A 24019-nucleotide genomic window follows, 5' to 3' on the forward strand; every position below is an offset into this window, starting at 1 on the left:
ATTGTGGTAACAAGTAATGATAGGATCTTTCTCGGCACCTAAACGAAAATGAGACTGATATATATACAGTGAGGGAAAAAAGTATTTGATCCCTTGCTGATTTTGTACATTTGCCCACTGATAAAGAAATGATCAGTCTATAATTTTAATGGTAGGTGTATTTTAACAGTGAGAGACAGAATAACAAAAAAAAAAATCCAGAAAAACGTATTTCAAAAAAGTTATAAATTGATTTGCATGTTTGCATGGTCTTTGATTTGGTCACGGAAGTGATTTGTCTTTGATTTGTTGATCTAGAGTTGAATTTTAATTAGTTTTTCCCTTTTGTATAATTAGTGTAGTGCTACATTTAGTCTTTGTTTTTGAATACATTTGACAATTTATATCTTTGGAATTGGTGTCTGCGTCTAATTATTACAGAAATTGAGTTCTACAAGATTCCAGGATTCGTGATAAGGTGATACTATAAATTCACTTCTTTAATTGAAATGTATAAGTGTACCTTATGTTACAACACTGTAGTGGTCACATGCTTCTAAATTTAAATTTTTGGGGGGCTCTTGGTTTCTGTCCCCTGGTCAACTGCTTGACTTTCGTGTCACCGTGAAACACAACCAGATGGCTGCCTCTCACCTGTACTGTCTTGTGTCTGTCTATCGCTACCTGGAAATCTTTCTGTTTTCTTCTTGGTCTCAACAGTAGCTTTAAGTACCCTGTTGTCTACCTGCCCCCAATTCATAACTGGCTCCAACTGGATCTACCTGGCACAACTCACTTGATTAAACAATTTGACATCAGACAGATTCAGGCGACCGGGTCCAGGCCGATTCCAGCAAGTCCCGTCGGGCCAATTCTGGGCTGTAATACAATTTGACATCGTCTGATGGCCAACTTGCTGCCAGAATCGGGCAAGTACTGGGCTGGAAGCAGTGTGCTGTCTGGGTTAGTACTTATTGACTCGTACAGTAGATGGCATTGAGTGATATTAAAATTATGTATTATGTATTTTGTATTACTGTTCAGTTTCAAGCGATGATATCAAAATACTGTGTCCAGGGCTCAGATTACATCAACACTTCCACACACAATAGACAATTACACAATTGTGGCTTATTTTTTAGTTGCTAGTTTCTTCTAATGATAAATGTAACCACTATATGTACAGTTTTGTAGCCGGTTTTGTAGCCGGTGGGTCTTTTATTTAATCTGCACTGCTACAAATAAGTGGACGCAGAATAAAATATTGACATTGAATCTGTTATTCCCATATGAGTGATCACATCAGCATTGATCCACCCGCTAGATAATGCTTATATAAGGGCGTCTGCCAATAATAATAATAATAATAATAATAATAATAATAATAATAATAATAATAATAATAACTATACAGCTGTCATCAATGGCAGCTTCAGTTTTTATTGTATTATTTTTTCTTCTACTCTTATTTGTAACCCCTACAAAGTACAGGATTGTAGTATTTTGTCAGCGGGGAGGTTAGTGCTTTGGATTTACAGCATGGGGTGCCAGGTTTCTGTGTTAATATCTGCCTCCCACAGGACCATCTGCGGCTTCCGCTGCGAGATTCCCTTCCACAACTTTTTGCGTTCGCATCTTGCGAACATTTTAAATTAAATCGTGACACAAGTCTCGAAGGATGAGCATTACACATTTGAGGATAAATTGCAGTTTTAGTCCTATTTATACATACATAAAAATACAAAAATAGAACCAGACTGAAGTTAAGTCAGGACCTGATTAAGACTTCTGTGGTGATCACTTGCCTCTGCTCAGAGTTATATTTAACTCTGCCTGATGGAATAGATCTGCATCTTTAATTGTAGCAGTCAATATATACAGCCCAGTCATCTCACTGGTCACATTCTCAAGAAGAAGATTAGAGGAACTTGTTATAGTAGAATTATCCTAGAACAAAGAAAAACAGAAAACATTTTTTTTTATTTAGTGATTCTGTTCTGCTGTCAAGTATTCAGACTAGAGTTGCAATTCATAATTCAGTTTGTCTTTTGTGATATTGTATGAACATATTATTCATAACAGTTAGACCCAATCTCTCCATCTCCAAATGAAGGTTTTATAATGGAACTTTTGACAAATGTAATATCTCACTGCCTTTAAACAAATCTGAAGACTGCAAATTTACATTTGTTTGAAATCCACTTCTGTCAGGGACAATATAAATTGAAATGTTGATTTCCTGTCTATCAAATGGTATCAAATGGCTCAGGGCATATGCTCATCCTCTAATAGAAACCTCCAGTCACATGAGCTTTACCATAAGATTACAGCTTACATTAAATTACCTTTTTCCATTTGTACTTGGGAGGTTGGGAAGCATTTGAGAAACATGTAATCTCTATAGTGCTGCCAGGGTCAACCTCAATTGGGCTCTGAATGCCACATTCAATGTTATCCAGATCTGTTCAAAGTGGAGTATAACAGCATCAACAATTACATAAATGAGTATAATTAGAATATATATTTTGTGTTGATTATAAATGTGCACAATATTTGCTATTTAGATTTATTCCTGTTTATTAAATGGCCAAAAGTGCACACACAACTAAATACATAAAATGTAAAAAGTTATTTTAGCATTATTCCAGGTTGTAGTAAGTATTCTTATGTTTTTTAGAAGGAGGCAGTACTTTCCCTGTAGATCATTTTTATTGTTACATTTTTTTCATTTATCTGAGTAGTAATTAGTCAGTTTTCTAGTAACATTAATGTTGTTTTAACACAAAGGTTTGTTTGTAATGACTGTGCTGTACACTTTTTTAACACTCTCAATGAACTAGTCTGTTTTTTGCAGAGTTAAAAAACATACACACTATTAATGTCCTTTCCAAACCATTTCACAGTGCCCTGTTCCACTGATTCAGTAGTGCAGATTTAATGTGTTTTTGTGGTGTTAAAGGATGCTCTACTATTGTCTTTCGATTGTGGTCCAAAGATTATTTGCAAGTTGTGCAAAATAATTTATATTAATCTGTGTACAGTACACCAGCTGGATACTGTCGGACATGTTCACTCAAATCATAAAATGTTTATGAATGGATAATTTTAATATTAAATTGCACCAAAGAACATCATGCCTTGAATGTTGGTTGCTAAAAGATTCAATAGTTAAGCACTCAGAAGTTAATACTGATTTTTAAGATAATTTCTATTGTTACCAATGCAAACCAAATGCATAAAACATAAGAAAACTATGAGGGGCCGTACAAGCCATTATTCATTCTGGGCTTCTCACATACATACATTCTCCTTTCACATACATATATTTTCACTCTCACATACATACATTCTCCTCTCACATACATATATTTTCACTCACACATTCATACTTTTGCTCCCTTGCACATGCAGTCAATGTATACATGTAATATTATATATAATATATGGATGTAAGAAGAGAATATATGTATGTAAGAGAAGAATGTATGCATGTGTGAGAGAGTATAGTGGAAACGGAAGGCAGGTCATTTATCGCGTTGTGATTGGCTGAGAAGCTTGTACTGGGTCATATTCAGGTCACGGTCAGCATGGACGGTTAAAATTAGCACAGAAATACAACTTGTACGTACAAAACTATACTTACGGTTTTTATTTTACGCTTACAATTCAATTTGCACGATTGATCTCCATTCAAAACAGAAGTATTTACAAGTTGCCACAGAGAGAGACAGGAGAGTACAGGTGAGAGGTAGCCATCTTGCTGTTTGACTAGTTTCAGACCAGTCTTAGCATTGCTCATTTTGTTTTAAGTTTGCCTTAATTGACGTTAGCATTGTCTGTAGTTTGCCTAAATTGAAGTCAATTCAGTTCAGCTTCTGAGTTGGTGAAAGTAAACAGGTTGTAGAAGAGAGATTTTGTCTAGGACTAGCAGGAATTCTGTTTCAGGAGGAGCCAGGTGGGGCCAGTTAGGTGTGAATTTGGGGTAGGTAGTCAAAAGCTACTTAAAGCAGCTGTTGAGACAGCTGCGATGTTTCTCACTGACAAAAGTTAGGTAGTTAGCAGCAGGAACCAAGAGACATGTAAAAAAACAATAAACAACAACAACAACAAAAAAAGTAACATTTAGAAGAATGTGGCCACTACAGTGTCAGACTTACTCATCCAAGAAGGCTTAATTTGTGAACGTTGTCGGCAGGTTGAAATCCTAGAGATCAAGGTTCGTGATCTTGAGGCTCAGCTTGTCGATCTGCGCTGTATTAGGGATATAGAAGAATTGGTCAATCAGCCCATGAGAGAGATGGTGTGCACGCCAAAACCTAGGAGAGTTTAGACCTTAGAGCAGGACAGTGTAGAGAACTGCTGGGTTAAAGTAGGTCGTAACCGCAGAAAAGGGCGTGCAAAACCCCTAGAGACACCCCAAGAGCTTGAATTGCCCAACAGGTTCCAACTGCTGGACACCGAGTTGGACAGTGACAGCTCAGAGGGTGATGGGGGGGCAGTTGAGCACCAGAGCACCATGGTTCCCACTCCCCCCCAGAAGAAGGAGGTAGTTATAGTAGGAGACTCAATTCTTAGAGGTGTAGATCACACAGTGTGTTCTAGTGACAAGGAGACCTGCATGGTATCTTGCCTGCCTGGTGCTCAGGTTGCAGATCTCCCTAAACTAGTAGACGGGCTACTGGCCAAAGCCGGGGGGAATCCACTGGTCATGGTACAAACTGGAACCAATGACATAGGAAAAGGTAGGACAGAGGTTCTGCAAAGACACATTTAAAGAGTTAGGAACAAAACTAAAGAGCAGAACCTCCACGGTAGTTCTCTCTGAAATACTTCTGGTACCAAGTGCCAGGCCAGGGAGACAGGCAGAGATTAGAAAGTTTAACACGTGGTTGAAACTTGGAGTAGGGAAGAGGGGTTTAGGTTTATGGAGCATTGGTCTTTCTTCTGGGATAGATGGGACTTGTACAAACCGGATAGTCTACATCTAAACAGAAGGGGGGCTAATGCATTGGGAGAGCGTATGTGCAGTGAAATTGAGAATCATTTAAACAAGGAACCTGGGGGGCAGGGAGCTCTGACAATGGGAGATGTTCCACTAAGGAAAGAAAACCAAGGGAAACTGCTAGTAGGAAAGTCCTGAAATGTTTGTACCTCAATGCCAGGAGTATAAGGAACAGAAACATGGCTTACAGAAAGTGATGGGGATGCATACAAGTTGGAAGGATACACACAGTTTAGGAGAGACAGGCAAAATCGAAGAGGGGGTGGGGTAGCATTATATGTGAAAAATGACATTGAGGCAGAAGAACTTGTATTAGATCCCAGTAACGGAACAGAATCTATGTGGGTGAAACTTTTGAACGAGAGATCTGGAGGATTAGCGGTAGGAGTGTGTTACAGGCCACCAAACTCAGATATTCAGAAAGATGCTGCATTGTACAGTGTAATCAGGATTGCATGTAGCAAGGATGTGGCTGTTATAATGGGGGATTTCAATTTCCCAAACTTAGACTGGGAAAGCTCAGTGGGGACTACAGAAGCAGAAATCGAAATGGTTGAGATGGTAAATGACTGCTTTCTAACTCAATTTGTCAGGGAACCAACCAGAGAGAGTACATGTATTGACTTGATCTTTTGACCAAGATAGAGTCAGGGGGACAGTAGTTAGAGAACCAATGGCAAATTGTGATCACAATATGGTTAGCTTTGAGGCATTCTTTCAAAATACAAGGTCCAAGTCTAAAACAATGGTCTACAATTTTAGAAAAGCAAACCTTGAGACGGCACTTAGAAGAGGTAGACTGGAGCACATTGGATACAGAGTCAGTTGAAAATGGATGGGTATATTTTAAGAATATACTACTTTAGGCTCAGGAGCAATTTGTACCAAAACTTAGCAAATCGAGGACCAAAAAACACTGGCCAATATGGTTTAATAGAGGTATGCAAAAAGATATCAAGAGAAAGAAAATGTTGTATAGCGCATACAAAAGGGATGGTGACGAAACAAAATACATAGAATATGTTGAGCTGCAAAGAGATCTTAAGAAAGGGATCAGGAAAGCAAAGAGGGAAATAAAAAGAAACAAAGCTCTTGGAGCTAAAACCAATGCAAAGAGCTTTTTTCAATATTACAACAGCAAGCGGTCAATAAAGGAGGAAGTGAAACAGATAAAGGGCAAAAATTGAGGTATCTTGGAAAACAAACAAGTTCTAAATGTTCTAAATGAGTATTTCACAGAGGTTTTTACAAAAGAAAAAACAGATGACATGCCACAGGTTGACAATCAGTCCAGTCAAACCCTAAGAGAGATCAGGATAAATGAGGAGGAGGTACTAAAGGGACTAGCAGAATTAAAAACCAACAAATCACCTGGGCCAGATGGGATATTTCCAACAGTACTTAAAGAAATGAGGGAAATTATTTATAGGCCGCTAACTCAAATATTCCAAATGACACTTAGAACAGGGGATGTGCCCACTGACTGGAAGACAGCAAATGTCATACCAATCCACAAGAAAGGGGACAAAACTGAGCAAGTAAATTACAGACCAATCAGTCTCACCTGCATCACTTGTAAAATGTTGGAAAAAATGATTAGACAGAAAATAGAGGAGCATCTTAATGAAAACCATATTCTTGGAGATAGTCAACATGGGTTTAGTTGAGGCAGATCATGTCTTACTAATTTATTAGAATTTTTTGAAAATGCAACTGCAGCTGTAGATCACGTGAAAGCATATGATATGATATACTTAGATTTACAAAAAGCTTTTGATAAGGTTCCACACCAAAGCCTGATCCTCAAACTGGAAGCTGTAGGCATTCAGGGTAATGTAAGCAGATGGATTATGAACTCGTTGATGTATAGGAAACAGAGGGTGTCGATTAGAGGAGTGAGGTTGTTAGTGGAGTTCCACAAGGATCAGTACTAGGGCCTTAGATTTTTCTAATCTATATTAATGATCTGGACTCTGGGATAGTTAGCAAACTTGTCAAATTTGCAGATGATACTAAAATAGGTGGCTCAGTAGATACAATCTTGGCAGCACAGGCTATTCAGAGGGACTTAGATAATATTCAGTTGTGGGCCGACACCTGGCAAATGAAATTCAATGTGGACAAGTGCAAGGTAATACATGCAGGTAACAAAAATGTCCACTATAATTACACTATGGGAGGTACAGATCTAGATGAAGTAACACATGAGAAAGATCTAGGAGTCTATGTGGACTCCACACTTTCTCCATCCAAGCAATGTGGGGAAGCAATATAAAAGGCAAACAGAATGCTAGGGTATATTGTCAAAAGTGTAGAATTTAAAACAAGGGAAGTAATGTTAAGACTGTACAGTGCGCTAGTTAGACCTCATCTGGAATACTGTGTGCAGTTCTGGGCTCCACACTTCAAGAAGGATATTGCTGCTCTAGAGGCAGTTCAGAGGAGAGCAACCAGACCTTCCAGGTCTGAAGGGAAAGTCCTACTCGGAGAGACTGAGGGAACTGAAACTTTTCACCCTGGAAAATCATGAAAGTCTTCGACCACATCAAACCAGAGGAGCTTTTCCAGATCAGCCGGGACACAAGCACCCGGGGACACAAATGGAAATTGGGCTTCAAGGCATTCAAAACGGAAAACAGGAGACACTTATTTACACAGAGAGTAGTCACAATCTGGAATAAACTACCCAGCAATGTGGTAGAAGCTGAAAGTTTGGGAACATTTAAAAATAGACTGGATAGGATCCTTGGATCACTTAGATATTAATGGACACCAAACGAGCACGATGGGTCGAATGGCTTCCTCTCGTTTGTAAACTTTCTTATGTTCTTATTCTCATCACACATGGCTGACCACACTGCAGCAGAGTCCACAAAAGCTTAACGTGGTTTATGCCAAGACTAAAACTTTCCAAACTGTTACACAAAGGATTGGATGTTTAAAGTGTCGTGTTAGCCCTAGGCAGATGTAATTGCGCTTAATGTTGAACTCACGTGTTTTACTTTGCTTTAAAATGTAACAATTTATATTCAAACTTTATAATTAACTAGACTGGCACCACCCAGGCTGATAGACAATATGTAATGTTCAAATTGATATTAAAAGCAAAAGTATCTCGTTAAGCCTTGTTGTAGCGAAGTGTGAATTGTGCTTCATATTGAAAGCTTATATGTGCTTATTGGTTATTAAGTGAAGCACTTAGATCCTAGCTTTACTAACGACAAGACCCGCACCTACCAGTCCTATACAAATGAAGAGGCGTTTAACTTAACACAGTCAATATCAACTTCACGTCAGTCTTGTCATTTATTAAATCTGGATATCAATGGTAACGTTTTAAGTACAGTAAACCACATTAAGCACAATGCAGCTTGGCTACAATACAACAGGGCTTAGAAAAGACTATGCTTATGCAAGTTATGCTTTTAATGTCATTTTAAACATCCAATATTTTGTGTAACAGTTTGGAAAGTGTCAGTCTTGTCATTTATAGATGGGATGTAATCGGCTGTTTTAATGCAGTAAGTCACGTTGAGCATTTTCTACATTAAGTGATATTCACCTTAAGTGAATTAATATAATCATATTGTCTATGTTAGTAAAAACATATCCATTCTTTATTCATAGTAGGATGTGCCTAAGTAATGGTTATGCTTAAAGCACATTAAACCACGTTAAGCTTTTTTAGACTGCCTCTGCTGCCGTGTTGGTCAGCCATGCGTGATGAGAATGGAGATCGATAGTGCATCTAGGATGCCTGATCTACGCGCTGTGTTTGAGTCCGTGTGAAAACAGTCAAAAAGAACTGCGAGCATTTAGAGAGAACTGCACATGCACAGCGAGAACTGCACATGTGTAAACGAGATTGAACGAGCGCAGAATTGAGTTGTAAGCGTAAAATAAAAACCATAAGTATAGTTTTGCACGTACAAGTTGTATTTCTGTGCTAGCTAAGTTTAACCATCCACGCTGACCGTGACCAGAACATGACCCAGTACAAGCTTCTCAGCCAATCACAGCGCGATAAATGACCTGCCTTCCGTTACCACTATACTCTCTCACACATGCATACATTCTTCTCTTACATACATATATTCTCTTCTTACATCCATATATTATATATAATATTACATGTATACATTGACTGCATGTGCATAAGAGCAAAAGTATGAATGTGAGAGTGAAAATATATGTATGTGAAAGGAGAATGTATGTATGTGAGAGTGAAAATATATGTATGTGAAAGGAGAATGTATGTATGTGAGAGTGAAAATATATGTATGTGAGAGGAGAATGTATGTATGTGAGAGTGAAAATATATGTATGTGAAAGGAGAATGTGTGTATGTGAGAGTGAAAATTTGTGAGAAGCCCAGAATGAATAATGGCTTGTACGACCCCTCATAGAAAACATTTGTGTGTGTGTTGTGTGCGTGTGTGTGTGTATATATAAAGGTACACTGAATTGTATTCTTATTCAAGTGAAAGGCATCAACTTACAATGAACTTGTAATTGTATTGTGACATTCTCATTATGAAAATGGTCAGAAATGGGCCATTGGGGCTTACAGAGATAATGGCCACTTTCATCTCTTCTTAAATTCTTCAAGGTGAATAGACCATCCTTGCTTTTCTGGATAGATGTTTTATTCTGAAAATAAAGAACAGACATTTCTGAAAATATTAAGATATCATTGTTCACAGTATTATTAAATGTGTATTATCAGCATGAATGCATATAACACATATTAACAGATTGGTTTTATCATACTTTTAAAGGCCAGAGAGAATACTGGAGTGGTTGAATGTTACTCTCACAGTGGATTATCACATCATCTCCTTCTATTATATGTTTTCTGGGCTGTGTCACATGTATGGATACATTGCGAACAGGTTCTGAAAGTAAAAATACAACACATGCACATAATAGTCAAAGTTTGCATGCCCTCTTATAATTGTAAAGCATGTTACAATTGTATGTAACCTACTGTATATGATAAGTACTTCAGTATACTTCAGTACCTGTGACGAAGAGGTCAGTAATATTATTCAGTGACCCGAATGGAAACGTGGTGAGATCACAGATATACCGTCCCCTGTCAGAATGGTCCACGTTGAATAACTGTAAAATCCCACCATACAACTTCACAGGCTCCCCCTTCATCAGGGGGTTGAATGTTACATTGTGGTAGTGGATCGTCGAAAAACTGGGATTGTGAACTATGAGTTTGACTTCCTTTCCACTTTCCACTTTCTTCCATTCAATCTGGGCAACGTTCAAGTTTTTATTTTCCTCCGTAAAACAGGGAATGCTGACGTTCTGACCCACTGAGGCATTGATCACGCCTACACTGTGTTCCACACTGTGGCCACCCAGACCTTTGGAGTAAAAAAAAAAATGGTGTATAAACATTAATAAAATACATTGAACATTTCCCTGACTGGACTGAGACAGTAAATCCATGTGTTTAAGGAAGATCCTTTGCAAAATGCAAAATACAAATAGATAGGAACTGTGTAAATACAAACTTCAAATTTCAGAAGCACAGTAACACAATCTTGCTAGGTGTTTGAAATATGCAAATAATAATAATAATAATAAGAAGAAGAAGAAGAAGAAGAAGAAGAAGAAGAAGAAGAAGAAGAAGAATTGAACTCTACTGTATAGTACTGTACAAAAGTTTTAGGCAGGTGTGAAAAAATGATGTAAAGTAAGAATGCTTTCAAAAATAGACATGTTAATATATTAAATTTATCAATTAACACAATGCAAAGTGAGTGAACAGAAGACAAATCTACATCAAATCAATATTTGGTGTGACCACCCTTTGCCTTCAAAACAGCATCAATTCTTCTAGGTACACTTGTACACAGTTTCCGGACTCCTTGTTCTTCTTTACGCTGAAGATAGTTTTTAATGCCTTTCACTGTATGTTTGGGGTCGTTGTCTTGCTGCAGAATAGATTTGGGGCCAATCAGATGCCTCCCTGATGGTATTGCATGATGGATAAGTATCTGCCTGTACTCAGTATTGAGGAGACCTTTAATTCTGACCAAAGCCCCAAACATGCAAAGAACCTCCACCATGCTTCACTGTTGCCTGCAGACACTCCAGCCCTTTGGCGAACAAACTGCCTTCTGCTACAGCCAAATATTTCAAATTTTCAAACTCATCAGTCCAGAGCACCTGCTGCCCCAGTTCCTGTGTTTTCATGCATAGTTGAGTCACTTGCACTTGTTTGGACATTGGATTTTTGACCACAAGTCTTCCATGAAGGCCACTTCTGACCAGACATTAGATGGGTATACCAGGGTCTCACTGTTTTCTGCCAGTTCTGAGCTGATGGGACTGCTGGACATCGATAGGTTGCAAATGCAACACTGGTTATCTGAAAAAGGAAGCACTGGGTTTCTGCGCACTGCCATAGGAACCTGATCGAAACGTCACTCTATCAAAGCTGCTTGGCCCCTGCGCTCGTCACTCAGAACAGGTCCCTTCCCACATCCTGTTCCATAAAACGTGACGTCAGCACAGGTTCGTCCTCTTTTCCCTGAAGCCAGGACTCCCTTGCGACCTTGCAACCCTTGGGCAGTGCTTCCTTTTTCAGATAACTGGGGTTGCATTCGCAACCTATCGTTATCTTTCAAGTCGGAAGCACTGCCAAAGGGGGAGGGGTTACTGTATAACAAAACTGTTGCAAGGGAGGAGGCAGCAAACTGATAAGGGAGCCTGCCCCGAGATGTACCACTAGGGGCCTCGGCAGCACAACTCCAGACAGTAACCTCAACGGACCCGTAGGGCCGCACCTGAGCCGCCCAGGAGCGAGGACCATAGTCACGCTCTTACCGGGAACTGTCTAGAATCAGCATATACATGGCGGGGCTACAGAGGTCAACTCTTACACCCTCCACTCACAATAGCAAGGCCAGCTACTCTACTAGTACTACTTGTGCGGCCTCCGTGCATTATCATGGCAGTGGACCCCTGATCCAATAGGAGCGGGGCCACAGACCCAATGAAAAAACAACAGAATACATAGCCGGCTAGTCAACAGAGTAGCCGAGCTGAACAACAATATACAATATGTACATATTGCGTGACAGCAAAACCTTCATGCTGTCAGCGAGCAGCACAGGAGCATCCAACTCAACTGAATACTACAGAGTGGAAGAGCTCTATTGTGCTGACAATTAGATTTCATACAAACAAACTATATACACCATGGGGTGCAGGAGCCTGCTCATGCACCACACGTGGGACATCAGAGACGCTTGATCCACTAGCACAGCTAGAAGCAAGGCCACACCAGCTTGACTATGTCGTGACAAATTAACTATATACATCACGGGGCACAGGAGCATAAGGATCTGAGCGACTGGGTCAGAGCATCTCCAAAACTGCAGCTCTTGTGGGGTGCTCCCGGTCTGCAGTGGTCAGTACCTATCAAAAGTGGTCCAAGCGGTGAACTGGCGACAGGGTCATGGGCGGCCAAGGCTCACTGATGCACGTGGGGAGCGAAGGCTGGCCCGTGTGGTCTGATCCAACAGACAAGCTACTGTAGCTCAAATTGCTGAAAAAGTAAATGCTGGTTCTGTTAGAAAGGTGACAGAACACACAGTGCATCGCAGTTTGCTGCGTATGGGGCTGCGTAGCCGCAGACCAGTCAGGGTGCCAATGCTGACCCATGTCCACTGCCGAAAGCGCCAACAATGGGCACGTGAACTAGACCACGGAGCAATGGAAGAAGGTGGCCTGGTCTGATGAATCACAAGTTCAAGGTGTTGACTTGGCCTCCAAATTCCCAAGATCTCAATCCAATCAAGCATCTGTGGGATGTGCTGGACAAATAAGTCCGATCCATGGAGACCCCACCTCGCAACTTACAGGACTTAAAGGATCTGCTGCTAACGTCTTGGTGCCAGATACCACAGCACACCTTCAGAGGTCTAGTTGGAGTCCATGCCTTGATGGGTCAGGGCTGTTTTGGCGGCAAAAGGGGGACCTACACAATATTAGGCAGGTGGTCATAATGTTATGGCTGATCGGTGTATATATATACAGAGCGGGGTACAGGCCAGACGCATTCACCACCGCAACACAATGCATAATGAACAAACTATATACAAGGCGGTCTCGAAAGGCAACATGCCTGTAGGCCGCATGACAGACCCTGGGGACACATCGACAGGGCTGTCAGTAAGTCCAGGAGCAGCTCGCGTGTGTACTCGACTACAAGGCATAGTCCAGTGGAAGGGCAGACACGGTTCATTAGCTCCCTCAGGATGCACTTAACAGGGGCAGACTGGGAGATGAAAGGCAGGAGCCAGAGCCCGTAGGCTACTGGGGCTCGACTGCAGCCAACACCAGGTTCCCAGTGGAAGGGACCAGTCCCGTCACGTCCAACCTGTAGAACCGGGCAAATGTAAGCGATGAGGCCCAAGCTGCAGCCGCACAAATTTCTGCCTAGGGGGCACCTTAAAAAAGGGCTCAATATATGGCAACGCCTCGAGTCAAGTGGGCCACCAGGTGTTCAGGCACCGGGGTACCAGTGGACTCGTAGGCCATGGTAATGGTGTCCACAATCCAATGCGAGAGATTCTGCTTTGAAAGCGCCTGGCCCTGTGTCTGCGCTCCATAGGACACAAACAGTTGGTCTGAGCTCCGAATGTCCTTAGTGCATTCCAAATAGCACCCGAGGGCCCGCACAGGGCAGAGCAGGTGAAGCCAACTCTCTTGCTCAGAAGCGAAGGGAAGAGGATGAAAAGCCATCAACTCAATAGGCCTGTTGACATGGAATGGGAGGAGGAAGGGAGGAAAGCAGGGTTAGGCCGTAGCGTGACGCTGGAGCCATTTTCCACAAAACGGACACACGATGGATGTACGGACAGGGCGTGTAACTCGCTCATGCATTTTGCAGAGGTGATTGCCAGCAGTCTTAAGTGACACCAGCTTCAGCTCAGCTGACTTCAGTGGCTCAAATGGGGCTTGGGAAAGTGAGTCCAGCACTACATCAGGAAATGAGACCCAGGGGGCTCGCCATCAATCCGAACATGACATGCAGAGATGGCTGCCAGATACACTTTGAGCGTGGATGGAAACTTGCCCTGATCCAACTGCTCCTGAAAAAATTGCAGTATGACCCCGATGGGGCAATGAATTGGGTCTTGGCACCAGGTGCTAAACATGCGCGAGCGTTAGGAATACTGCGACCTCGTAGAGGGAGCTCTTGCTGACTGAATAGTGGCTACTACCACGTCTGACAGACCCTAGGCAATCAATCGCTCCCGCTCGGGCCACGCCCAGACCTGGAGGAGGGACGGATTCATGTGCCAAAGCGTGTCTTGCACCTGGGACAACAAGTCCGCTCTCACTGGGAGCTGACAAGGCTCTCCGTGGAGAAGGGCGATCAGGTCTACAGTGGGCAGTGTGTGGCCTCTGCCGAGGCAAAGAGATCCACGTCCACCCTGCCGAACCGGCTCCACAGCTGCTGTATCACAAATGGATGGAGGCACCTTTCCAAGACCGGAGGTCCGCCACTGTGTTGGACAAGCCTGGGAGGTGAACTGCTCTGATGGAGCAGAACCGTGGCTGCGCCCACAGAAGCAGACAGCGTGCTAGACAGTACAGTCTGCGTGACCGGAGACCTCCTTGCCTGTTGATATAGGCAGCCACCACTGTGTTGTCTGTCCGAACCAGCACGTCTGTCCCTCAGTACTGCTTGAAACTCCAAGACGTTGATATGGAGGCGAGCCCCGTGCGGGCTCCGTCCACCTGCCTCGGACTCCACGTCCGTTGCAGACTGCTCCCCAACCCTGCTTGGAGGCATCTGTCGTTATAATTGCTTGGTGGTACACTGGCCCCTGGTGCACACCGAGGGTCAAATTGTGGGGGCTCCACCACCAACTGAGCGCCTTTCAGCACGCCGGAGTGACTGTGACTCGGCGTGCTCGATCACGGCAAGGGTGCATCCTGAGAGACCTGAACCACCACTGCAGCAGCCTCAATTGGAAGAGACCAAGGGGGAGTGTGATGTGATTTGATGTAGCTGCTAGGAGCTCTCAGTGGGAAGAGGGAGAGACACATCCATATGGAGGCAACTCTCTCTGGTGCCAGTGTGTCGAGCATGGCAAACGGAATCGAGGCGCAGTCCGAGGAACTGTGCCTGAGTTGCTGAGTTGGCGTCAGGTGGCTCTTCTCTCGATTGACCTGAAGGCCCAATTTGGAGAGGCGGCCTAAAATCAGGTTTGTGTGTTTGTGAACCTGCTCCCTTGAGTGAAAACAAACCAGCCAGTCGTCTAGATAATTCAGGACATGGACCCACTGGCAACACAAGGGGGCTAACATGATGTCCATGCAAAAAGTATGTGGAGCTAGCGACAGGCTGAAGGGGAGAACAGCAAACTAGAACACTTGGCCCTCGAAGGCGAAGTGGAGAAACTTCCTGTGCACATGCGCAATAGGGATGTGAATGTAAGCATCTTTCAGATTCACTGTGGTGAACCAGTCGCTGGGCTTGATGGCCTGGGACATGGTGTGCAGATTGAGCATCTTGAAGTGCAATGCCTTGAGGTGGTGGTTCAGGCGCCTCAGATCCAAGATGGGGCGAAAACCGTCATCTTTCTTGGGCACAAGGAAGCATGGGGAATAGAATCTCTCGTGCTGCCCTGGTGGGGGCACTTCATGGATTCCTTGCTTCTCCAGGAGACTAGGGCAGCGAGCCTGGGGGGGCGCCTGCCTGCCAATGAGATGCTGGCGGAGATCGGCAGGTGGGCGGGGCTGTGACCTGGGCTGTGGTCTGGCCTGTGGCCTGGGTTGTGGCCTGGGAGCTGCAGTCGGGGGGCCTCCCCGCCGGCAGGCTGCCGTAGACTGCCTGCGCTGCTGGGCCTGGGATGGAACGGAATAAACCTGGGCTAGCTGAAGGGTGCGTGTCAGCATTGCCTGCACAGAGGGGCCAAAAGTGAAGCCCGGTGAGATAGGGGCGTCCATGAACTCACCGTGCCTGAGACAGCCAGAGCTCTTGTCCCCTGGCACATCACCGTGACGAGCTGATCAGCTTCAGAAATAGGGGGCGGGGTTGGTGATGCGCCATGGTACTCCAAGGGCTCCTCCAGCTGGACCAAGTACAGGGCCCGCAGGCTCTCATTATTTCTGAGGCAAGCCCTTGGGCTCCTGCCTTATAAGCCCTCCAGAGCAGCGTCTCCGTGATGTGATACTGCCTGTTGGGGCAGGCCAGGTCGCATGGCTCCACGGACAGCGGAGGCAGGGAGAGGAGCACAGCTATGGTGGAATTCTCCTGAGGAAATTCCACCAAGCTCGCTTCTGCTGCGCCCTGGGTCCTGGCATAAGCCTCCCCTCTCCTGGCTAGGGCAGGGGCTGTTGCCGGATGGTCCCAGATGGCCCTCAGTTCCTCGAGGAGGTCAGGCAGCAGCTGGAGGGCCCGTGTGGGCCACTGCGATTGCTGACCCCTCTTGAATCTGGAGCACGACGGAGTCCTCATGAGGACCCAGAGACGGGCGGTCCTCCTCCCAGGTGGCCCGTCCACTGCCCTTATTCTGAGATTGGTCAGACAGACTCCCCTCAGTCTCCACTGGCACGGTGTGAGCCGGCGGTGGAGTGTCATGGTGTGGGGGGGTGGCACCTGTTGCATGCCTGCGCTGCCTGTGCTGCCTGCGTGGCCAGGAGAGTGCAGATTTGGTCCATCCTGCTCTTTAAGGCAAGGATGGCCTCATCACGCTCCCTGTCTGCAGAGCCTGACCTCCGTCGCCGACGACACGGCAGGCAGGAGATAAGGGACGACGCTGAAGAGGGGGAGGGAGCCCGTGGCCGTCGCTTTGCCGCTCTTCCCTGTCGGTCACGTGCACGCGCGGCCATAGCTGTGCGCACCACGGACACTGCAGGCAGGAGGGGTGCGGCTGCTGCGGGGGGTGCAGCTGCCATGACAGGTGTGGTAGAAGCAGCCGGTGCGGCAGCGAAAGCAGGAGGAGACACAAACATGGGAGGTGCAGCTGTCTCCTTCACTGCAACCCTGGAGGAGGAGACAGAGGGGCTTGGGGAGAGGCAGAGATCCAGCACCCCTGAGGCCCCCCCATCACTTGCCGGAGTGGTAGACGCCCAGTGAAACGGCGGACCTCCAGGCGCGCCATAGCAGACCCGGAAGTCACAGTTGCGGGCTGTAGTGTGGGCGCAAGCCGGCGGAGCACCTCACGCAGGTGAAATCTCTTAAACCCTTTGGACAAAAAACCAACAGTCGGAATATAAGGCACTATATAAACACAACTATTATTTTTTAAATGTACTATTTGTAGCCGAAACTGAAACAAAGTCGGATTAGCTTTCAATAATAACTAAATAATACAAATAGACACAGTAATAAATGGTGGTGAACAGCACAGCCGTGAAGCCAACCAACCGAATAATAATAATTGTTAAACAACAATAAGGGTCTAATGCACAGGCAAGACACAGAGAGCTCACGTTCTTGGGTCCAGGCGAAATGGTAAAAGAGGACGAACCTGCGCTGACATCACATTTTATGGAACAGGATGTGGGACAGGACCTGTTCTGAGTGACGAGCGCAGGGGCCAATGGCAGCTTTGATAGAGCGACGTTTCGATCAGGTTCCTACGGCAGTGCGCAGAAACCCCTCCCCCTTGGGCAGTGCTTCAGATTTGAAAGATAACTTCTGATTGTGAAGGGAAGTAAGCATGATGTGTCTTTCATCTACTGCAGTAAGTTTCCTTGGCCGACCACTGCGTCTATGGTCCTCAACGTTGCCCGTTTCTTTGTGCTTGATCAAAAGAGCTTGGACGGCACATCTGGAAACCCTTGTCTGCCTTGAAATTTCTGCCTGGGAGAGACCTTGCTGATGCAGTATAACTACCTTGTGTCTTGTTGCTGTGCTCAGTTTTGCCAGTAAACTGTCTTCAGCAACCTCACCTTGTTAGCTGGGTTCTTGCTGTTCCTCACCCAGTTTTAATCCTGCTACACAGCTGTTTCTGTTTCAGTTAATGATTGTGTTTCAACCTACGTATTGAATACAGTCATACATGGTGATGTATTTAGTAGTAATAACCATGTATGTAATAACTACTAAATACATCACCATGTATGACTGTATCACACCCTTATACTCAAACACACACACACAATATATATATAGATATATACACTCACCTAAAGGATTATTAGGAACACCATACTAATACTGTGTTTGACCCCCTTTCGCCTTCAGAACTGCCTTAATTCTACGTGGCATTGATTCAACAAGGTGCTGAAAGCATTCTTTAGAAATGTTGGCCCATATTGATAGGATAGCATCTTGCAGTTGATGGAGATTTGTGGGATGCACATCCAGGGCACGAAGCTCCCGTTCCACCACATCCCAAAGATGCTCTATTGGGTTGAGATCTGGTGACTGTGGGGGCCAGTTTAGTACAGTGAACTCATTGTCATGTTCAAGAAACCAATTTGAAATGATTCGACCTTTGTGACTTGCTGGAAGTAGCCATCAGAGGATGGGTACATGGTGGTCATAAAGGGATGGACATGGTCAGAAACAATGCTCAGGTAGGCCGTGGCATTTAAACGATGCCCAATTGGCACTAAGGGGCCTAAAGTGTGCCAAGAAAACATCCCCCACACCATTACACCACCACCACCAGCCTGCACAGTGGTAACAAGGCATGATGGATCCATGTTCTCATTCTGTTTACGCCAAATTCTGACTCTACCATCTGAATGTCTCAACAGAAATCGAGACTCATCAGACCAGGCAACATTTTTCCAGTCTTCAACTGTCCAATTTTGGTGAGCTTGTGCAAATTGTAGCCTCTTTTTCCTATTTGTAGTGGAGATGAGTGGTACCCGGTGGGGTCTTCTGCTGTTGTAGCCCATCCGCCTCAAGGTTGTACGTGTTGTGGCTTCACAAATGCTTTGCTGCATACCTCGGTTGTAACGAGTGGTTATTTCAGTCAAAGTTGCTCTTCTATCAGCTTGAATCAGTCGGCCCATTCTCCTCTGACCTCTAGCATCAACAAGGCATTTTCGCCCACAGGACTGCCGCATACTGGGTGTTTTTCCCTTTTCACACCATTCTTTGTAAACCCTAGAAATGGTTGTGCGTGAAAATCCCAGTAACTGAGCAGATTGTGAAATACTCAGACCGGCCCGTCTGGCACCAACAACCATGCCACGCTCAAAATTGCTTAAATCACCTTTCTTTCCCATTCAGACATTCAGTTTGGAGTTCAGGAGATTGTCTTGACCAGGACCACACCCCTAAATGCATTGAAGCAACTGTCATGTGATTGGTTGGTTAGATAATTGCATTAATGAGAAATTGAACAGGTGTTCCTAATAATCCTTTAGGTGAGTGTATATATGTGTAGTATATTTAAAAGAGGACAAGAATTATTATTTCTAAATTAAATGACTAAACCTCAGGGGCAGAGGATTTATTTTCTCTTTGCAAATCAATAAAACAGGGTTCACCATCCCTGGTCCCAAGAACACCCATCAAGAATGTTTTATAGAACTCACTTATATCACCCATCACCCAAAGCCTTGGACACCTTTCACTTCTAAGTTAGACAGCTGTATGGTACATGCAATATTTTTCGATAATTTGGGTCAAACACATGAAAACATTTCAGTCCTCAATGATCAGAGTTCCCCTAATAGAAGAAGGGACTTCTTAATTGAAAAATAACTACAATGTATTCTCAGTATTTAAGTACTTATTATGGTGTCCTATAAATCTGTGCTGAGGTTCTCTAGGGCTATTGCTGGAGATCAGTGTTTTAGACCATATTTTACAATGGATTGGGACCAATTCAAAAGGTATAATGGATCCCAATGGATTGTTTATTATATACATAATTACATGCATTTTTGTTTAATTAATTAAAAAACTATAAACTACATAAATAAATGCAGTAGAAAAAAAGTGTTAAACAATATAGGTAAGAAAAAATACAAAAACATTGAGAAAAAATATGGTTAGCCAATTTGTTTTAAAAACAGGAAACTAAATATACATTTACGTGAAGAAAAGTACAACCAACAAACACACAAAGACAGGAAATCTGAAGAAAAGCAGTGTGCAAGAAGGTAGGGAATATGATGAGAACTAAGTATGACATATTACCGCAAATAGCCATTTTCAGAGCTGGTTGTGTTGTAGCAACTGATGCAGGGTGACAGAAGGTCAACACAGACACTAGAATGGAAACTGTGTGCTAAGACACTAAAAGGTAAAGAGAATGAGGGGGGAGCAATGGATACAGTATTTAAGAGTGTTTATACTCATAATTTCACTTTGTAATACTTTGAAACTGTTTATTCTGAAAACTGTAAGTTGTCCTGGGTAAAGGTATCTGCTCATGAACAAAAAAAAAAAAACATACAAAATACAAGAATTAAAAAAATACTTCAGAGCTCAGTCACTTGTGATTACAGATCTGAATTTGGACTGCCACAATCACACGGTATGTAGTACAGAATGCAAGCAGCAGTTAATTAATTAATTCATTCATTCATTCATTTTATTAATGTGTGTTCAATTTTTTTTTCTCTACAAAATTGCAGCTTATGGAAATACCATTTATTTTTCACATATATTTTCACACTTGAGCAAAACTACAGACATTAGACACTAGTTACTCTTATTTCAATATTTTCAGAGTAATTGGTAATGTTTAAAAGGGAAAGTAAGGAAACTTGTACCATGTTCAATGAACATAAATGCCTACTTTACTTTAATGTGATGTGCTTTACAATGCTCTCCCAAGTGATACAATTTACACACCTGAACCATAGCTTGCAGTTCCCTACCATTCCTTCTACCATAATATCTACATGTATTGTTGCAATCTACATTGCATCAACTGTAACTATATTTGTCCTAGTCCTGCTCTTTATTTATTCTCATGCTATTAAATGTATTTAAGATAGGATGGCTGAATTAGTTTTCATTCTTGCATCGACTGTCTGTAAATAAATAATACATAAGGATGGAGAGCATCACAACATAGTAATTGTTCTGAAGCTCAAACTGCTTTTTTCTTTTGCTTTGTATTTAACTGCTGTGCTTCTTACAGCATTCTGGGTCTTCAAAAAGTGAACATGGTACCTGTTTGAATGAATTATTATTACATATTTTTACTAAACATATTGGATACACTTCGAAATACATGAACATAAGAAAGTTTATAAACAAGTCCATTCGACCCATTGTACAGATACATTAACTACATTGTACTTACACATTAATTACATTATTAAATACATGGTGTATGCATTTAAGTAATGTTTAAATCATATAACCAGGGCAGTAATTACACTGTACTATTACTAGATATAACAACATGACATTATACTTAATAATGTAATAATTTCTTTAAAAAACAATTGGTGTAGGTACACTATAAATACAGTGCACTTAATGTGGTGAATACATTTAATTACGTGATTACTATCATATTTAATTAGTGATGTGAACTATATTGAATTCCACTTTCAAATGTCCACACATTATTTGTAAAAGTATTATCAACTCTCAATGAAAACTTGTTTAACCCCATTTGAATGTAAACCTTGTAATTTAAACCTCTGTTCAATTGTAATATTATTAATAATTGTATTAGCAAACACTCTCATCCATAACTTACACCATATCCCATTGTTTTATACTTTCAGTTACCATTTAAACAGCTGGATTTTTACTGGAGCAATCTAGGTACAACTCAAGGGTACAACAGCAAAGTCCCCCACCTAGGATTGAGCCCACGACCATCCGCTCCAGAGTCCAGAGCCCTGACTGCTACACACTGCTGCCCATGTCAATATGTAATGCACTGATATGATTCTGCTACGAAAGATGCACGTAATTAATTGTAATTACAATGTGTATCATGATAGTCACAATATAAATATTGTAGTTCAGTGTAATTCCTATGGAAGTGTACTTTATTTTGAAGTGACGCACTGTTCACTGATAATAAAAGGTAACTGGAATGTAGTTACATTGTGTGTCATGGTAATTATAATAAACCAATGTAATTACCATGCTGTTCCCCTGGAAGTGTATGTTATTTTTAAGTGATGTACTATTCCATGGTAATAATAGCATAGTGGGAATTTAATTACATGGGTTATCATAGTAACAATAAAGCCTGGATAGCCTTGCGGCTTTTCCTACCATGGAGTACCCCGAGATTAAATAAATAAATAAATATGCGCTAATATTAGGTTACATAAACCGACATAACATCATCATTAAAATAAAGCTATTTCTGAAATAATCTAGCAACTGTAAACCGGGCAATTATTTCCTTATGTATTTATTCACAATCATATTAAAATGTATGATTATGCCATGCAGTATGATCAGAAAAATATATATTGGTGTTAATAATAATAATAATAATAATAATAATAATAATAAGTTAGATAGGTAGGTAGGTATGTAGGGTAATAGTAGTTTTATTTAGCCTAATACAAATGTACATTGTTACGAAGGAAAACAAAAAAATGGAAAAACAATACATACAGTTGTTTACGCCAGTATTTGTTTTTTGTTTAATTTGATTTGATTTAAAAAAATATTGCAATACAATAAATAATTTCAAGATATTCTTTGTTTGTTTTTGAAAAATGTTTTACATTTATTTTTTATTTAAATGACAATTTTCTATGTGTGTTGAGGTTGCAACAAGGATTGCTGTTTACACACAAATATGGAACAGCCATTTCAAACCTTATCAGACCAAAAACAACTATTTAACTTTTCTTAAAAACACTTTGTTCTTTCAAGACACACATAGTAAGTAGAAATGGTAAACTTGAGCATCAACTAAGCGAATACAAGATGGTTTAAGTGTGATAGAGTACCAGTCATAAACATGTCTTTAGACCTTAGTTATTTTATCTATTTTATAAAATATTCTTGTCTAGATTGTTCATTCAATTAAAATTATGGTGAATGACAGTAATGTTAAAAATTCTGAGCCAGTTAAAACATAACAGAGCTGCATGATAGCCTATGACATAATCCTAAGGAAACATTTTCAATAAGTAATGTAATAAACATTATGCAAACTCACCTTCACTGATGAAAGTGAACAACAAGAAAGCAACAGCAGGTAAAGCCATTTTCTGCCTTTTCTAAAAATGATAATGCTTTATTTCAAAATGGCAGTTGACTGTCTATACAGGAAGTTAACCTTAATTTGCAATGAAAACCACAGACTCATGTTTAAAAAGCATGAAGAAAGTCTCAGATAAAAGCCACAAGCCAGGTTGTGTCTCTGTCCGAGTCCTGATTTTTAATTATACTTCCAAACTGGTTTGATTTTTTTTGAATAACAATTGCTATTCCAACAGTAAGAAAAAAGTACAAAATATAAGAATTGCAACCCAATTCATAGAACGTAATTGCTTTCATATGACATGAGTGCTTCCAGGTTTGCACTTACAGAGTTTTCTTTAAACACAGTAACCACACAGGAAGTCAACTTTGTTTTTTAGAAATATTGAAACATCAGTGTTTTCCAAATCTTACCCTTGGTAAAGTTGAACCTGTAAAAGGAAGCACATATGCCTTCAAATTTAGTTTATATCCTTCTTGTGATCTGTACCTCTCAACAATAAAATCCTATAGATATTTTGTTAGCTTCATGTGGACCATGGCTATCTATGTATTATGCAACCAAGGAAATCCTACAGGAACAGATGCTTATTTAGGGCTTATCAGAATCACTGATGTCAGGTGGAGGCAAATTGCCTTTGTACATGATTTCGAATGTGATTGGTTAAATCTGAACACAGTTACAACCCCCATTATAAAGGGTGTGCACACTTATATTTTATATATTCATAGTTTTTCCAAGAAATTATTCATTTGTTTTTTTAGTTTCACAATATTGTTGATTACAAGATTAAAGGTGAAAAAAGGCATGATTTGTCATGATTTCAGCCTTTACATCAACAAAAGCTGCATATTGAATAAGGGTGTGTAGACTTTTGATATCCATTATATGC

The 24019-nt window shown here is 41.8% G+C and overlaps 1 protein-coding gene across 1 annotated transcript; it reads right to left on the minus strand.

The window, feature by feature from the left end:
- Positions 1–1476: 1476 nt before the first annotated feature.
- Positions 1477–23366, minus strand: LOC136746991 (carcinoembryonic antigen-related cell adhesion molecule 1). The gene is made up of 6 exons (XM_066699926.1): positions 23083–23366; positions 10003–10359; positions 9752–9876; positions 9481–9631; positions 2325–2440; positions 1477–1926 (listed from the first exon to the last, which is right to left on the minus strand). Exons 1-6 carry the CDS (start codon positions 23129–23131, stop codon positions 1777–1779), a joined length of 948 nt encoding a protein of 315 aa, XP_066556023.1. The 5' UTR covers positions 23132–23366; the 3' UTR covers positions 1477–1776.
- Positions 23367–24019: the final 653 nt, after the last annotated feature.

The sequence above is a fragment of the Amia ocellicauda genome, chromosome 3 (genome assembly GCF_036373705.1).
Source record: "Amia ocellicauda isolate fAmiCal2 chromosome 3, fAmiCal2.hap1, whole genome shotgun sequence".
NCBI classification, from domain to species: Eukaryota; Metazoa; Chordata; class Actinopteri; order Amiiformes; family Amiidae; genus Amia; species Amia ocellicauda.

Coding starts and splice junctions, on each gene's coding strand:
- LOC136746991 (XM_066699926.1), bottom strand. CDS start 23,131: ATGGCTTTACCTGCTGTTGCTTTCTTGTTGTTCACTTTCATCAGTGAA. Junction 10,360..23,082: donor GTTCACTTTCATCAGTGAAG/GTGAGTTTGCAT, acceptor TTTACTCCAAAG/GTCTGGGTGGCCACAGTGTG. Junction 9,632..9,751: donor ATTCTCTCTGGCCTTTAAAA/GTATGATAAAAC, acceptor CTTTATTTTCAG/AATAAAACATCTATCCAGAA.